Source organism: Biomphalaria glabrata, chromosome 1 (assembly GCF_947242115.1).
Source record: "Biomphalaria glabrata chromosome 1, xgBioGlab47.1, whole genome shotgun sequence".
Lineage (NCBI taxonomy): Eukaryota > Metazoa > Mollusca > Gastropoda > Planorbidae > Biomphalaria > Biomphalaria glabrata.
Genome location: NC_074711.1, coordinates 81,075,728 through 81,098,924, shown reverse-complemented (window position 1 = coordinate 81,098,924; position 23,197 = coordinate 81,075,728). Strand labels below are relative to the sequence as shown.

At 34.6% G+C, this 23,197-nt stretch overlaps 2 protein-coding genes across 2 annotated transcripts in view; one reads left to right on the top strand and one right to left on the bottom strand.

Annotated features, from left to right (window-relative positions):
- LOC106075071 (pituitary homeobox 1-like) overlaps positions 1-11,660 on the top strand; it is a 30,772-nt gene extending 19,112 nt beyond the window's left edge. Inside the window, exons 5-8 of the mRNA XM_056018035.1 lie at positions 2,089-2,246; positions 7,513-7,597; positions 8,724-8,963; positions 9,529-11,660. Of these exons, the coding sequence (XP_055874010.1) occupies positions 2,089-2,246; positions 7,513-7,597; positions 8,724-8,963; positions 9,529-9,692 (647 nt within the window). The 3' untranslated portion in view covers positions 9,693-11,660. The remainder of the gene's footprint in view (positions 1-2,088; positions 2,247-7,512; positions 7,598-8,723; positions 8,964-9,528) is intronic.
- Positions 11,661-12,526: 866 nt separating this feature from the next.
- On the bottom strand, positions 12,527-17,776 carry LOC106075237 (grpE protein homolog 1, mitochondrial-like). The gene is made up of 3 exons (XM_013236184.2): positions 17,619-17,776; positions 13,310-13,478; positions 12,527-13,042 (listed from the first exon to the last, which is right to left on the bottom strand). Exons 1-3 carry the CDS (start codon positions 17,699-17,701, stop codon positions 12,608-12,610), a joined length of 687 nt encoding a protein of 228 aa, XP_013091638.2. The 5' UTR covers positions 17,702-17,776; the 3' UTR covers positions 12,527-12,607.
- Between the last annotated feature and the right edge of the window lie 5,421 nt (positions 17,777-23,197).

Below are 23,197 nucleotides of genomic sequence, written 5' to 3'. Positions count from 1 at the left end.
AACGTGGGAAAATAATTACGGAGAGAAAGAGTTAGTCTTTCTTTTCCACAAAATAAAATTATTGTTTATACAGAATTATTTATATTTAAAATATTAATTTCAATATATTCATCAGAACCATGTTATTAAAATGTATGTATACCGGTACTTTAAAAACATCATCAAACGCTTTGCTTGAATAAAAAATAAGTTTGTTCAGTAATACCTCCATAGAGAATTAGAATCAAATAAAATACCAGCGACATTATGTCGAAATGTGTACGTGTTATCAGACCGTAGAGTGTACATAGGAAGTTACTTCATACTTGCTATCAGACAAGAGCTGGTACTGCTGCAGACCTGCTTCATGGTTAGAAAATCTTCCTTGGATATTGCTAAGAAGCTTACATTGAGTGTATTTCCCTTTAACCTAATTCGATCTTAGCAGTGCAGTAGGCCTAACTATTCTTCAATAGGGTGGGCGCTGTGGCTTTTAATATTGGCGGTTAAGCGCTTGGCTTCCGAACCGGATTACGGGATTTTTAGGGGGCCAACCTAAATCTAATGGGTACCTGACTTAAATTAAGTTGGGGAAAGTAAAGGCTGTTGGTCGTTGTGTTGGTAGCTTGACACTCTGCTTGTTAACCAAGACCAAAGAAACAGATGACCTTAACATCATCTGCCCTATAGATCGCAAGGTCTGAAAAGGGAACTTATTATATTTTTTTAGTCTTTGATTAAAAACATTAATAAGGTTCCTTGTTTCCAGTGAAGTCTATTATTAAAATAACGGATGTCACAGAAGATTAAATATAGAGAAAAAAAAAGAAAAAAAAAAACGAAATGGTTCTGTCTGCAGGAAACAACATGTATACATTCAGTAATCACTATTTAACATTTCCAAGAGTCTTTCTATAATTAGGATAAGAGTCAATAATGAAATATGTTATAATATCTTATAAATGAATTATTTTTAGCTTTTCACTGAATGCTTCGACATTATAAAAACGGGTTTTATGGATTTTCCTAGAATGACAGTTTGTGTTAAAACAAAAAAAACAACAAATTGGTGACCCAGAAAAAAATTCTGGGATGACCGTTATACTTATTCAAAATATAGTCAGCTTATTTTGAACGAGCTTTCAGAGGATATGCTCTCACTCCACTCAAAGGTTTTTATTGTATAATATGTTCATTACACGTAAAGGTTATCTCATTATTTTTTTTTTTATTTTTATTTTTATTTTCTAAAAAAGAGAGAAAATAAATTATTTATTTTATATAGAGATTAGCTCAGTATTCATTGTATGTGTTCCGTTGTCACAGACATAAATAAAATACTGTAGACATTAATAATAACAATTAATGAACAAAGACTTCGTGTTGATATAAGTAGACATTGAAGACTATCCTTTTATTACATCACATTCACAAACACATTCACAACAATGACGGAATATAAACATATTAGCACAGTATGTACAAATGAGCTGGACTATAATAGAACTTGATTTTGCTAACTCACTGAAAAGTAAGTTCCCTTTCAAATCATGCGCCGGCATGCGGTCTATAGGGCAGAGGATGTAAAGGTCATCTGTTAATGTGACCAGCGATTAAAGAGTGTGTCATGTGGTCAGCACAACGACCAACCACCATACTTTTCCTCAACTGATGTCAAATACCCATTAGAACTGGGTGAACTCAGAGGTGCCCTAAATATTCCGAAATATAAAATCTCAATCTTCACAGGGTTCGAAATCCAAGCGCTTACCACTCAGCCACCGCCTCCCTCGCTGGAAAAAAACTCGTTGCACTATTGAATCATTGCAAGAAATAAATAAAATGAGAAATTATAAAAGCACAATCAGTTTCGTAGAGGAAATTTTGATTTTTAAATTACGTTAGTAGTTTAAACGTAAATTAAAAGATGTACCATAACTTTTGTTACCCTGAGGAGACTACAAATTCCAAAATCATCCGTAAAAAAGTCGAATGTTGTTAGTCTTTAAAATGGTTAGAACTAGTTTGCATCCTATTGTTACTTTAATGTTATGAAACGGAGCATAAACATTCTAATATATTTACTTTTTTCTTCTCTGGCATGTTTAGGGAGCTCATCCCGTCGAAAGCAAAGACGGTACCGGACTACTTTCAACAGTTCTCAGCTTGAGGAGTTGGAGCGCGCTTTTCAGAGGACACATTACCCAGATGTTTTCTTCCGCGAAGAGCTAGCACTGAAAATAGGACTCACAGAAGCGCGCGTACAGGTAATTAGCATATCTATACGTTTACTAAAAGAGCGCCATCTTATATAATTTTTTTTTATTTATGGCAGTGAAGATCTATTTATTTTAGACTTAATTAAGTTTTTTAAGAAGATATTTTTATTCGCTTCTGTAAGCACTGTGTTGTATAGGATTTCCAAGCTCCGGTAACTCTCTCGACTCTTCCAAGCAGACGTATTATTTTTTTTTAATTAAATGTAGAGGTGGGGAAATTTCTCTTAACAAAATAAATTCATTGAGTCGGTTAATGCGTGTCTTCTTTTTATTTATTTTTAATTTCCCGATTTCTCAATTCAATGTTTCTCGTTATATCTGAATATAGTCTGCATCTAGGATTCGACATACTTTCTAGACGGTTTTAACATTACGAAATTCTTATATATCTTTAACATACTACTGTCAAAATAATAGCAAAATATCATTATGTATCTTTGATTCACAGTAACTATATCTACTATATATGCAGTCAGAAGCGTAGATAATTTATGTAGCTTAAAAGGTTTAAGAAAATGTACTTCTTGTTGGTAGTGTAAATTCGAATTTCTAAACTTGTTTTTAAGCACAAATTAATTTTTTAAAGTTGGCTACAATGACCTTTCAATATGGCGTCCTTGACATAGCTAAGTTAATTTCTTCCAATTATTTTTTCTGTGTTATTTTTTGCCCACTAAACACGTGCAGTTTCTCGATCCCATGAGTTTCAAAATTTGATGCTTGCGGAAATGTTTTGATTCATATTTCTGGTATACCAGTTACACAAACTAAAACTCAAAATACCTTGTGTATTTAAAAAAATTGAAACGTCACAAATCAAAAGTATTACCATTTGACTAAAAGGAGGAAACAAAGCATTTGTGTCTAATTAATGAATAATTAACAAATGACGAATAAGAACATACTGGTTAGGCCAATAATATATACTTAATAATACATTTACAAAAGTGGACTTAACATGAAGCTTATGAAATGAATGGACGGATTTGCTGACTCTGATTGTGGCCCTTCAACTCTAGAGAAAATAATGAAACTACAACAGAAGTCAAATAGAGCCCAAGCATTTATAAATGTCTTATGGTGTACACGTCAAGGTTGTACGCGTGTCCCTATGTCATCTAGTCATGCATTTTTTAGGGGTTTCAGTTAAACCCAGAGATTAAACTCTGTGTGGCGGAAACGAAGCAGGTATCGGACGGCTGTGCTTGTTGTTTTAATCGTCTGATCAGCATTTTCCATTGTAAAGAAACACAACTCATCTTTTTTTTTTCTTCGTCTCAGTTGTCTTTTCTTTAGTTTACAACAATAACTTCTAGCTTATAGTAAACGAGCTATTACAATGGGGCCTAGTTGTGTTGTACTTTTAGATGGCTACTTGGTCAACTGACAAAGAAGACGTGCAGGTTGTTTTTTTTAAGGTAATAATTATTTTGTATTTGCATTGTAGTTATATAATCCACATTGAAATATCAATCAAATAAAAAACGATATTATTACAAATGTTTGAGAAATAAAAATAAGTGAAGTCGTTTCAACACCGAAGTAGACGCTTTGTTAACTTTTCTACTGTTTTCTCAAGAGGCATCTGCGACAAGGTTTGAAACTTTCAAGAAGAAATTTTAACATGTCTTTGGCAATGCTATTCTAGAGTCTACCCGTCTTTCGTACCAGGGGCGGACTGGGATTAAAGGCCTAGGTATTTGGGAAAATGCCCTTCATAAATAGTAAGGCCCGCGACAGATTTTACAATTTTGTTTTATAAAAGGGTTCCACCGAGCGTCCTGATTGTCCCTTCCCTTTCCCTGCTAGAAGAAGAAAAGATCCTTTACAGTCTTTGCAGTCAGTGGTGTAGCAACAATTGCTCAAGATGACCCAACGCACCCGGGGTCATGACATTGCTATGGTAGGCCGTACTGTATGCTAATGTAAGAGCCGATTTTAACACCTAATTCCTCCCCCGTACGTACTTCAGAAAGGTCAAATGTTTGCCTAGCGACGTGTCACTATTCTGTTAAGTCTTGTGCGTGAACAAAACAGGCTCGCTAGAAGACGTCTTTAGAGACATGAAAATGTCTTACAACGATGTAGCTCAATTCCAACGCAAATGGTCTACTGTCTCAAATGTCTTAACTTTATCCGCGCCACAGTCTGAGAAACACTGATCTGACGGCTGTAGATGTTGTGTAAATAAAAATGGGAGATAATCTGTCATAATATTTTAAAGTTGAATACTACACTCTTTTTACTTAATATTTGCTTATAAATCATTGAGAATACGTAAGTTGCAAAGGGAACATCATAAAACCTACAAATAACCTTAACCCATTAGCTCCTTCTGCAGTTGGAAACGTTTTCCCGTTTTTGTCCTAAACCGTTGTAGAACGTTTCTAAAACCCCCTATTCCAGTGATGCCCAAAATACGGTCCGGCCCGCCGAAACGTTGGCAAAAGTGTAGAAAATCCTCACTCATAAAAGAAAAAGTTTGAAAAAAGATTTCACTACATTAAGGTAAATGGATTGGTACCGACAATGTGCCACCATATTTTGTTTTATAAAGTTAGAGTGACTCTTTTAAAGGACATAAAAACAGCTTTATGAAACCAAACACATAAATCGGCATTTTTGGTTTGAGACGAGATTGCTAGATTTCATCTAGAAAGGATGGTTGATGAGAATATTTACCAGAGTATTTTCTACCAGAGATGGAAAAACTGTGTTCTGAAAAGAATAATCCTGTCGACGTTGTCAACCTTTCTCTTGACAATACAAGGCGAGAGAAAGACATGGGTAAATATTTCCCTCCGTTCAAATGTAACAGACAAACCAGATTTCGAAATATTTTCAATTGCCGCTGACCAACATATCTGATACCGCTCAAAATCTTAGTATTAATTAGAGGTAAAAACAACAGAAGTTAGTAGCTATGAGGAGCATGCATGGGACCACCACTAGCATAATCCTGTCAAAGAAGTTTCAACCATCACAGAGAATCTTTCTCTTGCTTGAAGAAATTAGTGGGAGTGACTACTAAGGTGCAACAAGTATAGTCGACAGCGAGATTTATTAAAAAGGTTGTCGAGTCCAATGGAACAGAGCCTCTGTAGCTTCACTGAATTATTCACCAACAAAATCTATGTGGCAAGGTGTTCAGTCTGGACCATGTGATGATGATCGTGCTCAGATTGAATAAAGTTCTTGGTTTTGTGGTGGCCAATGTTTCAAGTGCCCAGACAGAGCTGAAACTGGAACTGGTTTACTTACGAAGCTAAACATCCCTGCTTGGCAAATTTCAAGTGATTCAGATCATGAATTTCTACTCTGTGTTTCTTGCAGAAACATTTCTAAATCTCCGAAAACAAGCATTCACAATGATAACAATAATCACTTCTTTGTGAGAACAAACCTTTTCAGGGATGAATCGGGTGACACTCATATTACGTAATCGTCTCACGGACGGACATATAGAGTTTTAGATTCAGAGCTCCAACTCGGCGTGTCATCTATGCAGCCGGATATTTAAAAGTTGGTTTAGGATAAACTTTCATGAATCAATATAGGTATTAGATTCAATGGGTTCTTATAAAAATGGTTTATAGCCTATTTCCTGTTGTTGTTTTTTTTATTTTTTGTTGTTTTGTTGATCTGGCCCGCGACACGACTGTCGAAAATTAAATTGGCCCGCCGACCGAATAGGGTTTGAGCATCACTGCCCTATTCAATATACTTGATTTAAACTTTTTAAAAACAAGATTTCTTCTAGTCTCGTTGCAAGCGTGATTACAAATAATTTTGGAGATTACTGATTCTATTTTTAATAAAATCGGAAAGGTTTTTATTTTTTAAATAATTTTTCAAACGAACAGGCCCATAGCCCCAGTGTATAAGCCCCCACGTGGCAAAATGACTATTTTTGAAGTTTTTTATATTCTAGTGGTATTAAACGTATATATTTTTTAAAACTAGACATATAGTTCTATTTTTTAAAGTTATTTGTTTGTTTATTTGTATTAGATCTTCAATTTGATTATTTTTTGCAAAATACATATTTTTTAGGATTTTTTAAATACGGAATTATCCCTCCTTGCTTAGGACTTTGAAGGGGGTTTTTTGAACCGGAAATAGGAGCTATTGGGTTAAATTTTTCAGCTCAAAAGAATCAAATTTCTACACTCCTTCACTTGTATCACAAAGTATTGTTATTATTATAATAATGGTAATGTCTTTGATTCTGCAGATCAAGGATGAGTACAGTGTTTCACGTGTAATTTATAGGGTTATATAAGATGACTACGCAAACCCAGCCGCGACCCGCATATATTTCCACATCTGATGCAAAATCGCTAGCTGCCGGGGGTCCGTTAAAGTTTTCTTTAAGTCTTCTGCGCCTATCTTGTGCTAGGGCCTCTCTTTAGGCCTCAAATGTGTGTTCCGCGGCCCTTATGACATCTCTCCAAATGCTATCTGCTGATAGCTACTTTCTCAATTCCAGTGAGGGAAAAATGGCGCCTGAGTTGATCTATATAGCCCTTACTAGGGGCACCCTTTTTACGCTGTCCTCCTTTAATTTCGCCAAAAAAAAGATCGCCCTTGGCTTACGGTTGTTCCTCATGCGGGACAAGTGCCTGACCCAGCGCAGCCTCTCCAAGGGGCACACCAGGGTCCAGCAGAACATGGCTAGTTGTCACGTTGTCTTCCCAACTTTACGCTTCTATGGAAGTACCCAAGTCTCCCAAGTCCGCTCAAAAGTGTAATGAGAACCGCTGTTTTATAAACATTGATTTGTGTGGTTTATGTGAAGAGACTTATTCCGCCATCTTCTCGATTGAAGGTGAACAATAGCGCCTTGACCTTAGCGAGACGGTTGTCTATTTCTCTAGATTTTGTCGTATCGTTGGACACTGTGCTGCTCTGATTGTCATAATTGATCTTTCCAAATGACGCCTTGACATTATTAATTTTTTTGTTGTCTATTTTCAAATCTCTTTCAATCTTATTATTTTCGTGTTTCAACGGGTAGTTTTTTATTTTTTATTTTAGGCGACATTATATCCCCTCAACATTTCTTTATATCACTTTCTCTTCTTTTTCTCCCTAACTGTAGGCCTATTTTATTGCTTAAAGAGTGTAAACGGGATCTTAAAAATCAAAGTAGGCCTATACACAAAGAGCAGATTACTGCGAGTAACCTTTAGTTTGGTAATCCCCAATAAATACAATAGTAGAATGCAGGCTTTTCTTTTCTTTCTGGTTTCAGGTCTGGTTCCAGAACAGACGAGCCAAGTGGAGAAAGCAGCAAAAGGAGGAACACAAGGGCGCGATACTCGGAGATGTCTGCCATGGTGAGTCCCCTGTCTTACTTGTCGATTCGGCTAAAAAGTGAAGATTGTTAGGATTCTACGTTCTGTAAAGATACGCTAGTGGACTGTCGTGAAGAGTGCTTCTGAAGAGTATAGCAGCCTTGCTACCCTTTTTCAGCTAGCTAGCACTATTAGTAAACACTGTTGATTGTTGTTTAAACTTAATGGTTCAGATTAAGCCTATTGTTTTTTGTACAGGATGCATTATTGCTCCCTGATTTATTTTTGTAAACTATTGGCATTACTCTATTTAAATAGGCAGTATATATAGTAGCTGGCAAACAATTTGAATAATTGGAAATCATGGATAAATAATTCTAGTTTAAAATGCTTCCAGTGATGTAGGCCTACATGCTGTTGTTTTTTTTTTCAAAGCAATTTATTGTTTAAGAAAAGAAAAAATGATAATCTCATTTTCTGTTAAGTTATAAAAATTCCTTTAACAAATTAATAATTTTTTATAATAAACTAGCAGGATATGAAACACGGCCTGTGGGGTCTTAGTTTTAATATTACTAATCTAGTAGATTCGATTTTTATATATGTCAAACATGGCGAACGTTTTCTTAACATGTTTTTTTTATATATATTTTATGAAGAAAAATGAAAAGTAAACTGTGAAAATGGGTTTACCAGTTCAGCCGATTTATTCATATCAAATAAAAAAATATAAAAAAAACTAATAGCGTCTTTTCCTCTTTCGGAGGGGGGGGGGGCGCTAAAAAATAATGTGAAAGCGGGTTTACCCGATTTGTTAAAAAGTTTCGTTCTTTAATAGAGATAAATTTAGATATTTTTTTATTTTTTGGGGCCTTGCGGCTGTGGGAGGGACATTAAAATTAGGGCCTACATTACGGTATGCGCCATGATTTAAGGAACATTAATGCCAAGTTTTATCAAGATTGGTCAAATTGTTTTGATTTCTATGCGGGACATACATGAATACATAGGCCTACATACTCCTTACATTCTACTTTATAGTATAGATAATGTAGCCATATTTACAATTTATTTATATTATTTACCATAAATAAACAAGTAAACATAAATGTGTATGCTAGAATCCACCATAGTGGCCGCCTTTCTTTAACAAGTATTGCTATTACAGCTCTTCCAGCTTCTCAAAACAAACCTCCACAACAAACTACGCCTTCGTCGGGCAGCAACAAGATGGCACCCATCAGCGGTGTCCCCATGCCAGGTTTTTACTTCCATGGTAATCTGAATGTTGATTGGGCGCCCCCTCTGTGCTCCGCCATGACATCTTCGTCGCTGACGTCATTCCTATCTGTCAAAAATGGGAACCGGTTTCCGGCTGTGGAAGACTCATTTGGTGCAAGGTGTTGTGGTAAGTGCAACGTGATGTTAAGAGTGCACCGTGGTGTGGTAAGTACCTCGACTTATATTGAGTAGGATTTATGTCATTTATCGCCTGCCTTATGCCTTCTCTTTGCGTGCTGATATACCATTAAGGTAATTCCTATCGCAGTCTCATCTTACCTGGATAGATGCCTGGTTGTTTGGTATAAAAGTTTCATGCCTTTTGATATATGGGGACCATGGTGTAGAGGTAATCTGTTTCTGTGGCCGGAACCCGCTAACTGGCAAGGGCGGGGTGTCTAACTAAAGAAAGCGCCTATTTTAGAGTACAAAAAAAAAAAAACGGCCCGAAAGAATAAAGGGTCACAATAGGAAAAAAAATTAATTAAGTGTACTACACATACACACATATATATGACTATATGTTATATTAAAATACTTTGTGTATCAATATTTCCATAATCTGTACACCGGATACCTTACACCAAGAAAGTTATACATTTGCCTTCATTTATGACAATCTATAATGAGGCGCGAAGTTTCTTAGCAACTTTACTGGGGTATTAATTTTACTTTATATTTTTTTTATTCAGGACAAAACCAGGTCAGCAGAAGTGAAAGTAACTCGCTGAAATTGTCCAGCAGCAACAATCAATTTCATATCCCAGACAACATGTACTCAGGAGATGCTCGGGTGAGCAGCATCGTAGCTCTCAGACTCAAAGCTCAGGAACACCAACAGGCTATCAAAACTTGACTTTTTTAAAACCCAGCCACAACCGCAAACTGGGAATCCACTTCATAACTTCAGCGGGCTACTGTTTCGTGTGAAAACCTAGATGGTATAACTACATGGGACTAACAACTGTAAATCATGAATTATGTCTCAGAATCATGATTTCAGCTAAGATCATTTGAGATGAAAGTTTTCTATGGAAATCGCGAACATTACACTGGTCCTAAAATTTAACTGTTGGAAAATATTTTTTGTACTAAATGAATACCGGTATTGCAATATAACGAATGAGTAGCTTTAACTGATCACTATATTGCTACGTACCTTTATCTGAACTTATTCTGAACACTATATATACATATATATATATATCCTGTTTCATATATTTACCTGTATCTTCTTGCTTTGTATTTTCATACCCATCTATCCCTGAACTAATTTAAATATTTTCAAACGTATCCTTACAACAATCAACTTGTGCTACATCCCACCATTACAAACATCCAGTTTAATGTGTCCACTTGAAAACGTATCCATGAAATATTTGTCTATGTGCCTATGATGTTCCTTTGTATTGGTTAAAGGAAATGATGTTTTATATATTATGTTTATAAAAATAGATAAATAACTATATTTTTATTGGTTCAATTGTATGTTCTTGTTTCAACAAACAACATCAATATATTTCTAGAGACATGTTTGTTTTTCCAATGTGCCATTCAAATGAATTAAAAGAACTAGCCTATGTGCCCTAGATAACAATGAAGCACTGCTTTCAAAGTTAATTACAGTTGATGTATTTACTTGTTAATTTAGTTGTCGAATCAATTTTATTACTTTTTTTGAAAGCAAAGGGCATGCTGGGGAAGATTGAGAAAATAGGAAATTGTAAATGGGAATTTAAAGATAATATTTCTGGAGGACAGACAGGATTGGAGGACAGAGGAAAAGCTTCAGTCAGCCTCAGTGGAAATGTCTGCCTGGGGAAACAGAAAGGCTAAGAACGAGAGGGAACTAGCCTTCAGTGGGCTACCAAAGTGCATGCACATGGTGAAGATAAAAGAAAGGCTTGCTAACCCAGACCCATCCATTGCTTGGTTCCTCAGTGACGATCCTGCCACGATTAGCTTTGATATACTATAGGAATAAGAAGCATCTCCCTGTGGGCTTAGCTTCTGGCCTTCGCTTAGGAGGAGGAACCAATTACAGTTCAAGAAGTCATATCTCATGAAAGACAGGTGTGAATCACCTTGTTGTTGGGGCTTTCTGTCATGGCCTCGGGATCAAATCCTGGGTCAGAGGTCCATTAAGGGGATTTATCTTTTTGGGCACTTCGAATAGAAGAATGGAGAAAGATTGTTGACAGATCATGTGCAGTGCCTAATGGTTCAACAGACTAAGGATAGTCCTAAATGTATTTTAAAATTCATACAATTAAAAATTCTTTCAAAGGTTAGGTACCACCAAGTTTTACTAATAAACCTATCAATAGAGTTGAGGAATAAGAAATAGTTTGAATGAATTTTTTCCCCCAAGACTGTGATGATTGAGCACACAAAGTACATAATCTGTATATTTATCAAATCCTGAAATCCCTATTTTGTAAATATATTTCCAATCATGTTGTAACAATTTCTATTCTGTTTGAATTAAATTGAATACCATTGGAAAAAATAAAAGTAATAGTGTTTTTAAAATACATTCTATACCAGTATTTGTATAATTGTTTTATAACATTAAAGAATGGTTTCTTATCCTATAGTCTGAGAATGATAACACTATGCAGGGCAGCTAACATCAAGGCTCATACAATCAAAGTCTCAAAATTTACACAATTTTAGGACCAGATTTTTTTTAACCAGCTTTACACATCAATAAAGAAAAACTAAAGTAAACTAGTCACCAAATCCCATGAGCCTAAAAAAGTGGGTCTATGAATTTAAAACCCCTTTTACAATAAAAAAAAAAACAAAAAAATTAAGCAAATTACAGTAACCAAACTCGTGTTTCTATATACTGGTCTGAAATCGACGTCCTTGGGGCTAAGGGCCAATCTGTAGATTTTGTTTAGTTTCCAAGAGATTTAGAATTTAAAGACGTTTTTTTGTTTAAATTTATACTTTGTTTTTTTTTTAATTAGAAACTGTGAAGCTAACATTTAACATGCAAGATATTTGCAGAGTCACATCCTGAATTCTAATAAATCCTTTAGAGAATGATAACCCATACTAATAACATTACAAAATTCAAAACAGAATCTCCTAAGCTGACTAAGAATGAGTAATGTAAGATATGGATGTAAAATTTAGTTTTTTGTATGCTTGAATATTGAATAACCTTAGCTGCTATCATTTCTGTTTTGTATAATGAGACTGTAAATGAACATGATACAAAAAAAACTAGCTCATAACTCTTTTTTTTTATCTGCTGTAACACATAATTGAAGATGGGTTTCAGTTTTCTTGTTTGCTGAGATCAACTAAAAAGTCTTGAATCTGATTTACAAGAGAGACAATAAACTTCCCCAACTCCATGCACAGGCTGCCATTGGAAGTATTTTGTCCATTTGATACAATGTATAAAAGTCATTTTGATTGTTTTCAAAACATTTCTTTAATGATATTTATACAATGTCTATATGTATCACCTACTTATATCACATAAACTAGCTTGGTACTAGTTTTAAAACATTGGAAAAATCAATGGAAAGAATGACTGATTCAACTGGATTAAACTCTGCAAATAATATGATATTGTAATGTAAAAAAAATTCAATTTTGTTATGGGTGTGATAGGTACAAAACTTATTTAACATTGCAACTTTACCGAAACAAAAAAATAACTACAACAAAATGTTTTAAGTTGCGATCTTCTTGTTATTTAAAAAAAAATCTGACTGCAATGAAAGAAAAATGATCAGGACTGCCTACAAGAGTTCATTTAAAAACCCCAACTAATGCTGGCCTAAGAGTACGGCTGCGTAGCATGTATCCTAACTTCTGTACCACTGCCACAGTGTCTGGTACCTGAGTTTCTTTGGACTGGATGGGCACTTGAAACAGGGCCTCATGGAAATTGGGGTCAAACTTCTCCCCTTCCTTGGGAGCTATGGATTCCAGGCCGTGCTTGTTGAACACTTTCATGAGCTGCGTTTCGGTCATGTTGAGTCCTTGGTACAAGTTCATGAGGTGGGGGTTAGAGGGAGTCAGTTGGTCCTTAGGAACTGAGTTGATGGCTGTGCTAAGAACATCAGATACTTCCAACAGATCCTTACAAAAACTCTGAATAGCAAAAAGCTTTGCTTCGTCCACTTGTCTGGTCAATCTCTTCCTTAAGTTTTCTGTTTCTGCCAGTGACCGCAAATATTTATCCTTAAAATGCAAAAAAAAAAAATAATAATAATTACTCCATTAAATGTTAGAAATTTATGTATGTCAACATTAATATTATGATAAAAAATGTTTTTTTTTTACCAAGAATATCTATAATTTTGAGGAAAAAGAATAAATAAATTAATAAAAATGAACATTTATGTATGTTTAAAATAATAATAATAAAAAAAATTACATTAAACTAACTCAAGAAATCCAACTGATTAATAAAAATGATGCAAGAACGAATGAATACCACCCACAAACCTTTGCTTCCTTGACTTCTTCCTGTAAATTCTTAATTTGTGTTTCCAATTTGAGAATTTGTGGATCTGTTTTAACCTGTTCATCTGTATCTGCCTGCTGCTGAGTAGGTGGTTGGTCTTTCGGAGTGCTATTGTTTTCATTTGCAGTTGTTGATAGTAAGCATCTACTTCTATAATAAAAATAAAAAAGTTTGTTATGATTACAGTATTTAAAAGAGGCATTAATTATTAAAATAACACTGAGAGACACCCATACCAAACAAACAAACAAAAAAAAAGCCACTTAAGATAAAAGCAAAAATCTCAAAACTTAAAAGAGACATCTTGTTTTTTGTGGGTTTTTTTGTAGAAGCCTGTTTGGAGTCAGAGTGTTCACTTTACATGTCTGCACCAAGAGAAAGTAAGGATGGCTGATAACAATAAAAAAAAAATTAAAAAAAAGATCGACAAAGATTTCTTAATGAAATAATATCAATTTTCTAACCAAATTTCAGAACCAAAATATTCCAGGTGAAAATCCAAATGGGTGAAAATGAAAAGAAAAAAACAACCATTGTAAGGACACAGGTAATCTTTAAAATACTTATAGTTATAGATTTCTCTAGAATGTAGATTCCAGTGGAAACAACAACTACTTTTTAATTACTTAACTATCACTGTACTATGGCAAACATTTTGAACAGAAAATACTAAAAGAGTTTTAGTTTTATACAAATGCAAAGGTGCAACAGATTATATATGGGAGCAAACGTTACCATTTCTGCTTATCACACTGGCAATTATTTTAACTGCTCTGATTTATCTATCATTTAATTTTGTTTTCTCAAAGTCTGCGATTTTAATTAGATATAATGATTTTCTTCTGTGTCTAGATCTAATCTAAATCTTTATTTAGGATCTAGGTAGTGAGACACTAGAGTATATATGTCTATGGATCAGATCTAAAATAATTTATACCTAATTCAAATTAAATTTTGCAGATCTACTGACTACATGTCTACAAGACTACCGGCACTGAACTAGATTCTTTCAAAGTCTCAAGTGGTCTTGGCTGATACTAGGGGTGCACCGGATAGTACTTTTTGATATTCGACTAGAGCCGAATATGATCGGATAGTAAAATGATATTCTGCAAATACCTACTAGTCTTGTAAATAGCTTGTGTTACTGAGCATTTGGCAAAACTGTTAAATAACATACCTATATTCGTAATAATTGTTTTCCTTTTATTTACCTTATTGCTTTAAAGTCTGTTAATGATTGATGAATTAAAGCTTAACAGTAATTATAAACAGATAGGCCTATCACAAACTAAATTGTGTAGCTTCAGTATGTATTATGTACGAGTCCACCAACTGTAAATAAATATATATTTAACTAGTTACTAATGTAAATCTCTCAAAGGTAAAGTGCAATCTGGCTTGTATAATGGGTGAATGTATGTGTTCATGAATTTCAGACCAACAACTGGTCAACAGGCTTGTAATTTAAAGTCCAAGGCCTGCTTCTGGTTATGGCTTCAAGGACTTAATACTGATAGTAGCTGTTAGTTAATAGTTGGAATCTAAAGCGTTCTAGGACAATATTTATGTTTTAGATTAATTCATTTGCAGTAAAGGATATTTCATTTCCATCAATTATACCGATTTATAGCTTGAACCTTAGATGATGCTGGAGCATAGATTAAATTGTAGTCTCTTGGTCTATTATTGAGATCTATGTTTAAATCTACAGCTATATAGATCTAAGAGCATTAGGAAAACCAAATATTATATAGAAGAAAAAAAAAAAACATCCACACCCTCCCTGCCCCCCCCCCCCCAAAATAGACTTCTACAGGTGTTTGACAGATTTAAACAAACTGGTCAGATAGAGGTAGTGGGCCTACACATGTAGTCCTAGTGTAGTTGATGTGTTGACCATCACTTTTTTTTTTCCTTCAGCATAAGCAATAGTGTTGAGTGTTCAGGATAGCACATTGGCATGGTCAGTCAAGCATGTAGATAAATTATACCCGTACACTTGTTACAGAGGTTAAGTGTTTCTTAACTCTCCAACACATTTTTTTCTTTGTTTGCTAGATCTAATTGCTGCGTGTTGCAATAAAATGGCATGTAGTAGGCCTAATGGTGTCAGGTGTGTAAAAAGTCGTCCTGGTCTGATACACGCTGGCTAAGCACGCACCGTAAGTAAAAAAAAAAAAACAGTAATAACAAGGAGTTACTTGATGATCTCAAATTATTAAGAATATTGTTATCAAATCAAGACAATAACGCAGGAGTAATATTCAAGTTAACACGTTAGGAAAAGTAAATCATCCGTAATATTTAAATACAGTGTAGTATGCTTTCTTAGCACATTGCGTTTTTCCATTCTACAAAATAATTAGTTACTGGCTTACTGGGCTATGAAATCGGTTTGTTCTCTGTATAGCAAAATGTTCCTTGTTTAGCTGTGTGACCTTTAGTACAGCTTACTAATTGAGATTTATATCCAAGTAAGCAAACTAGGCATTCGCGAAGAGGTGTGGCCTGTAGTCCAGCCGCATGATTGAGATTGTCCAGTTACCCCTGAAGAGATATGGCTTAAAGTCCAGCCCCTAATTAAGATTAGCTACTAAGTAAACAAACTCAGTTCCCTCGCGTGAACTCTAGAGAGTACCTATGTCCATAATATTTGACTTGTGGTACCTGTCTATCAATGAACTCAATGTGATGCATTAAACAAATAAAATGGGGTGGGAGTTGTTCATCTCTACCCTTGTTACATGTGTAGTGGTGCGGCTTGAAGTCCAGCCCCCTTAATAGAGATTCTTCTCCAAGTAAACAAACTCAGTTCCCTCATAAAGTGTGACCTCTAGACAGTGTCAACATGTTGACATCTGGCTTAATGTGGTCACTTGTCTATCTATGAACTCAATGTTATGAATCAAACAAAAGAAGGTGGGGGTTGTTCATCTCTACCTCTGGAGATATAACCGCACATCTAGACAGATTTTTGGTCAGCGTGACGTAGTTTAGGAAAATTACATGTTAACTAGCCCACTCAAAAGTCAAGACAAAAATTTAAAATCTGCCAGCCATCGCTGCTATGTATATAATGCAAATTTATAATGTAAAGTTTCATTTCTATTTAGATTAGCACACCTTGTCTTTGTACTAAAAGATGTTTGGTGCATAGTCATAAATTTAAAAGCACATTCTTTTATTTAAAAGCTAAACTTTATGTATTTCAGAACTGACATTATTGAATCATGTCCACTTTATGAATATTGGCATGTTTTTATTGATGCAGAGGTTTAGTTTGACCATATTCAACGGTTCCTTTCATTAAGTATTAAACTTCTTGTCCGACATCGTTTATCAGTGTCGACTACTCTTATATGTTGGCGGAGGCGCCTAACAATATTATTAGAAATATAGGTAATACACTGTATTATTTTATTATCCGGTCAACTATTTGGTAGTGATATTTGGCCAAAGCCAAATATTGAAAAATTGCTGAAGCGACTAACTGGTGCATGCCTAGCTGATATCAATATCATGATTCAATTACATAATTCATGATTTACAGTTGTTAGTCCAATGTTATTATACCATTGGCATATCTAGACTCTAGGTTTTCACATGAAACCGTATCCCACTGAAACCATTAAGTCTAAGTCCATCTAAGTGGATTCCTAGTTTATGATTGTGGCTGGGGCTGGATTAACAGAAGCATTGACAATACTCAATATTATAGCCTCTTGCTGTGTTCCTGAGTCCTGAGCTTTGAGCGTGAGTTTAACAACTTTGATCTTTAATTATTTTGTGGGATAGAAATTTCTAGACATTCTAGATCTAAATCTAATCTAGAAACTAGATATATCTAGATTACTGAATTAAGTTCAATGTAATTCTAATCACTAACTCTAAATAATCAAAAACTACATACCTACAGTACAAGCACAGGACTAAAAAAACTAAATAAAAATATAATATTTTATAATTGATGATAATTTGTTAAGTAAAAATTGAACTATGGTAGATAGATCTAGAACCCCAGAAAGTAGATGTAGAATAGATCTAGATCTAATCACAAGACCTAGATCTCTAGATCTATATTATAGATCTAGATAAGTACTTTTCAACTAATTTCAAGTAGTTTTGTAAATTACATCATTTTTTTCGCACGGTCAGGCAGCGGTCATTAAGCAGTCTGATTAATCTTCATAAAGTTCATTTCTTACGTCTACATTCTATAACAAACAATCAAAATTAATCTAAAATATATAAACCTAATATCTGTTTTTGGTTTAGCATAAATCTTACCTGTATGAACAATTTAGAAATATGTTTTTTGATAATTTTGATGAATAGTTTAGAACACGAAATACGCATGTAGAAGTCGCCATTTTGTAAGTATGATGCAACTCTTTTCAATAAAAGTTTACCTTTAACATTTTTCTTGTCAACTCCTTGAAATGGAAATCCGTAAATTTGGTTAAATTTAAGGGGACAGATTTTTTTTTATAAAAACTACAAAACCAAAAATTGTGTCTTACCCTACCCTTCACTTCTCGGGCTTATTCTTTAATTAGAAATTGTGAACATGATAACGTGCGGATAAATTTTATATTTTATTCCGTTATTTCATCAAATTATTTTTCAAAAGGGGAATAACCTCTAATACCCCTACCCTTTACAAAATCAAATAAATAATGTCACAATAGCCTCCCTCTAATTGTCGGTTAGTAAACACACATGATATATGTACATGGTTTCTAAGAATCAAAGTAGGCCTACTGCTGAAATCAGTAACTGACAGTAACTATATTAGTCCGATCATCTATTATGTCTTATCTTTTGTTATAAATTCCAGACGCTACGCATTTCATGTGTGTAGTCATGTAGGCCTGCCCTATGTCATATGAGGGTTGCATCTCTTTTTGAGGGCACAGTTCACTCTCCTCCTCTAGTATTAGGCCCACTCATATTAGCTATATATGTATTTTGATTATTATATATCCTCTTGCAATTGTTATTCTAGTCGGAATATAATGGATTACACTTCACTAAGATGGAGACTGGTCTAAATAATTTGACTAAAATGTATTCTTTTTTCTAAATAATATCAGTAGTAGCGACCAATTTCGATCAAATGATAGAGATAAAACTAGCGATACAAAGCCAAGTTAACTCCCTTTATATTTTTTTTCTTGTTACTCCTCTTTGATAGCTGTAAAAAAAAATATGTATATAAACTTGTTTAAAACATTGTATTACCTCCCTTTGACCATTACAAGAGCGTCAAACTCGAATTCGATTTGTGTAGGGGTAAACATCACATTTGATGTATTTGGGCGTTACTTGCAATGTTAAGGGAAATTCTTACAGTTTTCAAGCAACAAAAATAGTTTGTGCATTGAATATGTCTCAATATTCAGAATCTGCCTTTTCGGCCCCCCCCCTTTTTTTTTTTTTCACTTATTTGACCTGCGCTCTTATAACAGCGCTACTTTAGGTCCCAGGCTTAAATCTTATAGATTACAGAAGTTCGTTAAAAAATAAAATAATAATAATAATAATTGCTTCCAACGCATTTAATGCGTCAATATACCCGTGCAAGTTAATCAATGATTTAAACTCTGCTAAGTCTTTGGTTTTCCTGGCTGATTCAGGCAACCCATTCCATTCTCTAATAGCACTAGGGAAGAAAAAGCACTAGTAGGAATTTGTTGTAGCGTAAGTAAAAATGAGTGAAGTTTCCCTTTCAGACCTTCTGGTCTATAGCGTATGGAATAAGAAATGTGCCTTTTGAGTATTTAATTAGGTTTCGTTTTTACATTTGAAAGTTCTGGTTCAGTGTTTGATCCGTAGGATGTAATGGTCTTCTTTTTTTGAAGTAACGCCTGTAATATATAAGATCAGATTAAGAAACACTAGACTAGCTCCATGAAACAGTTTAACGTGTTTGAAATAGGCATAAATGGCAATGCAAAACCCTGCCAGCGTTCAGTGAATTGAAGAGTTGCTTTTGGAGAAATCTCTTTGTTATTTATCTTTTTTTTTTAATTCACTGTTCAATTTGTAATTATTTTTTCCCTTCTCCCCCCCCCCCCTAATCATTTTGCGCCTAAAACAGACGCCTAGTTTGAAATTATGATAAAATTGATCATGTGATTATTTTATTGCACCATTTTAATCTTTATTCCCAATGCACCTCTGCTGCCTTAGTTTGTAGCATGCAGAGCTACACCCTGGCATAGACTGCTACTCCGCTGATCTTAAACTGTATCTGCACTTGCCGTTCCTTTGGGATACATCAGCTGTCTGGGGGAGGGGGGAACTGCTGTGTGGGCCACATCGTTCCGACTACAGCTTATGTCCAGACATTCTTCTCAGTTGGATGAGATGATCCATAGTCGCTTCGTGACTGAAGGGGAGGCTATAGTGTGTAGGAGCAGCATTGGACATATTTTTAAAAGCAAGAGTTAATAGGCAGGGGTTTTAAGGCATCTAGCAGGGCCGGCCTTACAAATGTCGGGACCAAATTAATAGATTCTTGCTATGCCCCTTTTCTATTTTTTTTTACAATAATAACTATTACTATTAATTAGATCATTCTATCAACATTTATTATACAGCATGCGTAGGAAGCAGCTCAAATGCTATAGGCGCCAATGGGTTAATTTAAGTTTTATCAATCGTATGACACACTAAAAAATATGTGAATTAACAGCGATGCCTGATAGTGCTATAATTGATATACTAAATGTAAATTGCGGGACCCGATTTAGGACAGTCTGTAAAATCGGCCTAAGGCCGACCCTGGCGGCTAAGATTGTTTTACCAATATTGTGTAGGCTATATTTCTTTTAAAATACTCCTATAATGCAAATCCTGCACCTTTATGTTAAAAACTAAATTTAATGGGCAGTTTGTGTTAAATAACAGTAGTTGAATATGTCAAATGTACCTTCAATCTCACTATCTCTTTGCCTATCAATGCAATGTGTACGCTGGCTTAGGCTGGTTGTATTCAGACCGGCGACTAGCAAGACCTATGGAGAAGTGTGAGGGTTCAAACATGGGACCATGGAGACAATATTCCAGAGTTCATTGCACACCACCAGGCATCCATCCAATTACTACGACCATAGGTCACTATTGACATATCCATCTGTACTCTATATTTACGTCCCTGTTAGCGTGTTAAAAATATCGAAACCTGCCTTTTGATCTGTATTTCTTGCTTAACAAACAGCGGACTCATAGGGGCGCGTATGAAACTCTATTCGTCCGATTATTTAACACAAATATTACACACTGTGCTTGCTTGCTTATATTGCTTCAAATACAAAATTTAATAAAATACTCTGAAAGACACAAAGATAAAGACACATTCCTCGTCCCATATGCTAGGACAAATTTGTACAAATACTCCTTCCTCCCTAGCGCTATTAGAGCATGGAATGGGTTGTCTGAGCTAGCCAGGAAAACCAGTGACTTGGCAGAATTTAAGTCATTGGTTAATATGCATGACTAAATGCATGACGCGTAGGACGTAATCATCTTCTTTTTTGAAGTAACGTCTGTATTATATAAGATAAGATTATTATATATTTTTGTACAATAGTTGATGTGAGAATATGACGTGAGCATTTATTCTCAATTTCTTTTTTTTTTCTTTTAAACAAACTCATTTATTTGAATGTTTACTTTGCCCCCAAGTAACAGAGAACTTATTTTGCAAGCCACTACATGCGTTTTGTGGGAAAGATCTTTTGTTAAGCAACGAACCTAAGGATGTTACTACGTTTGAAGTAATCAAATACCAAAGTAATGCATTCCCCTAATTCTCTGTGACGTTTACCAATTTAATAACAGACAAAGAAAGCGTTAAAAATAGAATTCTTGACTTATTGATGTGAATATGGCACTGAATGCTGTATCAAACAGTTACCGCTTCAGGGGCTAACACATCCCAAGAGCAGAAATTTTTAATAGCAGTTTTGACCAAACATTGAAAAGAAACAGAGAACTAAAACATTAAAAACAGAGAACTAAAAAATAGAACTAAAACATTGCAAACAGAGAACTAAAACATTGCAAACAGAGAACTAAAACATTGCAAACAGAGAACTAAAACATCGCAAACAGAGAACTAAGACATTGCGAGCAGAGAACTAAGACATTGAAAACAGAGAACTAAGACATTGAAAACAGAGAACTAAAACATTGCCAGCAGAGAACTAAGACACTGAAAACAGAGAACTAAGACACTGAAAACAGAGAACTAAAACATTGCGAGCAGAGAACTAGGACATTGAAAACAGAGAACTAAGACATTGAAAACAGAGAACTAAGACACATTGCGAGCAGAGAACTAAGACATTGAAAACAGAGAACTAAGACATTGCGAGCAGAGAACTAGGACATTGAAAACAGAGAACTAAGACATTGAAAACAGAGAACTAAAACATTGCAAGCAGAGAACTAAGACATTGAAAACAGAGAACTAAAACATTGAAAACAGAGAACTAAAACATTGCCAGCAGAGAACTAAGACATTGAAAACAGAGAACTAATAAATTGAAAACAGAGAACTAAGACATTGCGAGCAGAGAACTAGGACATTGAAAACAGAGAACTAGGACATTGAAAACAGAGAACTAAAACATTGAAAACAGAGAACTAAGACACACATTGCGAGCAGATAACTAAGACATTGAAAACAGAGAACTAAGACATTGCGAGCAGAGAACTAAAACATTGTAAACAGAAAACTAAAACATTGCGAGCAGAGAACTAAGACATTGAAAACAGAGAACTAAGACATTGCGAGCAGAGAACTAAAACATTGTAAACAGAGAACTAAAACATTGCGAGCAGAGAACTAAGACATTGAAAACAGAACTAAGACATTGAAAACAGAACTAAGGCATTGAAAACAGAGAACTAGAACATTGCGAGCAGAGAGCTAAGACATTGAAAACAGAGAACTAAGACATTGAAAACAGAGAACTAAAACATTGAAAACAGAGAACTAAGACATTGAAAACAGAGAACTAAAACATTGAAAACAGAGAACTAAAATGTGTAAAAAATAAACTTCTTGTTTATTTTGTTTTTATGTGCATTCAACATTATTGTACACGAATAAATTAATTTTTGATTCACCATCAAGAAATACTTTCTTCTTTCTGGTGGGATTTTAATTTTCGTATTTTGTTTACCCTTTTGATAAAAACACATAATGAGCGAATAGTTAATTCCATGTATACACACACACACAGTCTCCACAACAATGTCTCCAACATGTCACAGCCACACACAAACACAGACATTCCAAACCAAGAATCAATGATGCAATGAGCTCCAGTGCTCTAGTTCAAAGAGAAAACAAATCATAGTAGAAGATTGTCATCAAATCCTTCTGAAAAATAAAACAACAAAATAGATGTCAAGATTATACAAGGGAAAACAGTTTAAAAAAAAAAAATTATTGTCCTTTTGACATAGTGTACAAAGAAAATATTGCTGACAATGAACTAAAAACAATGTGGGTTTTTCTTTCTTCTAATAATTATCATTAAATGTTTTCTACTTTAAAAATAAAACAACAAAAAAACTAAATTCAATATCGTACACTTGATCTCTCTACAGAATGTCTTACTGTTCTGTCACATGACTGAATGGACTCACATTAAAGCTACTTGCCAAAAAAAAAAAATACAAACAAGAAAAACAAAACAAAAATCAAGCCAAACCGTTTTCCATTTTCTGTCTGAAATGAGAAACCTCCTGAACAATGTTGTACTTTGTGACACTGCACCGCAAAATGAGACCAACTACAATTTTTTTTTTATTTACAAACCACCAACTGTGTAGTGCCAGGATGGGAGAGA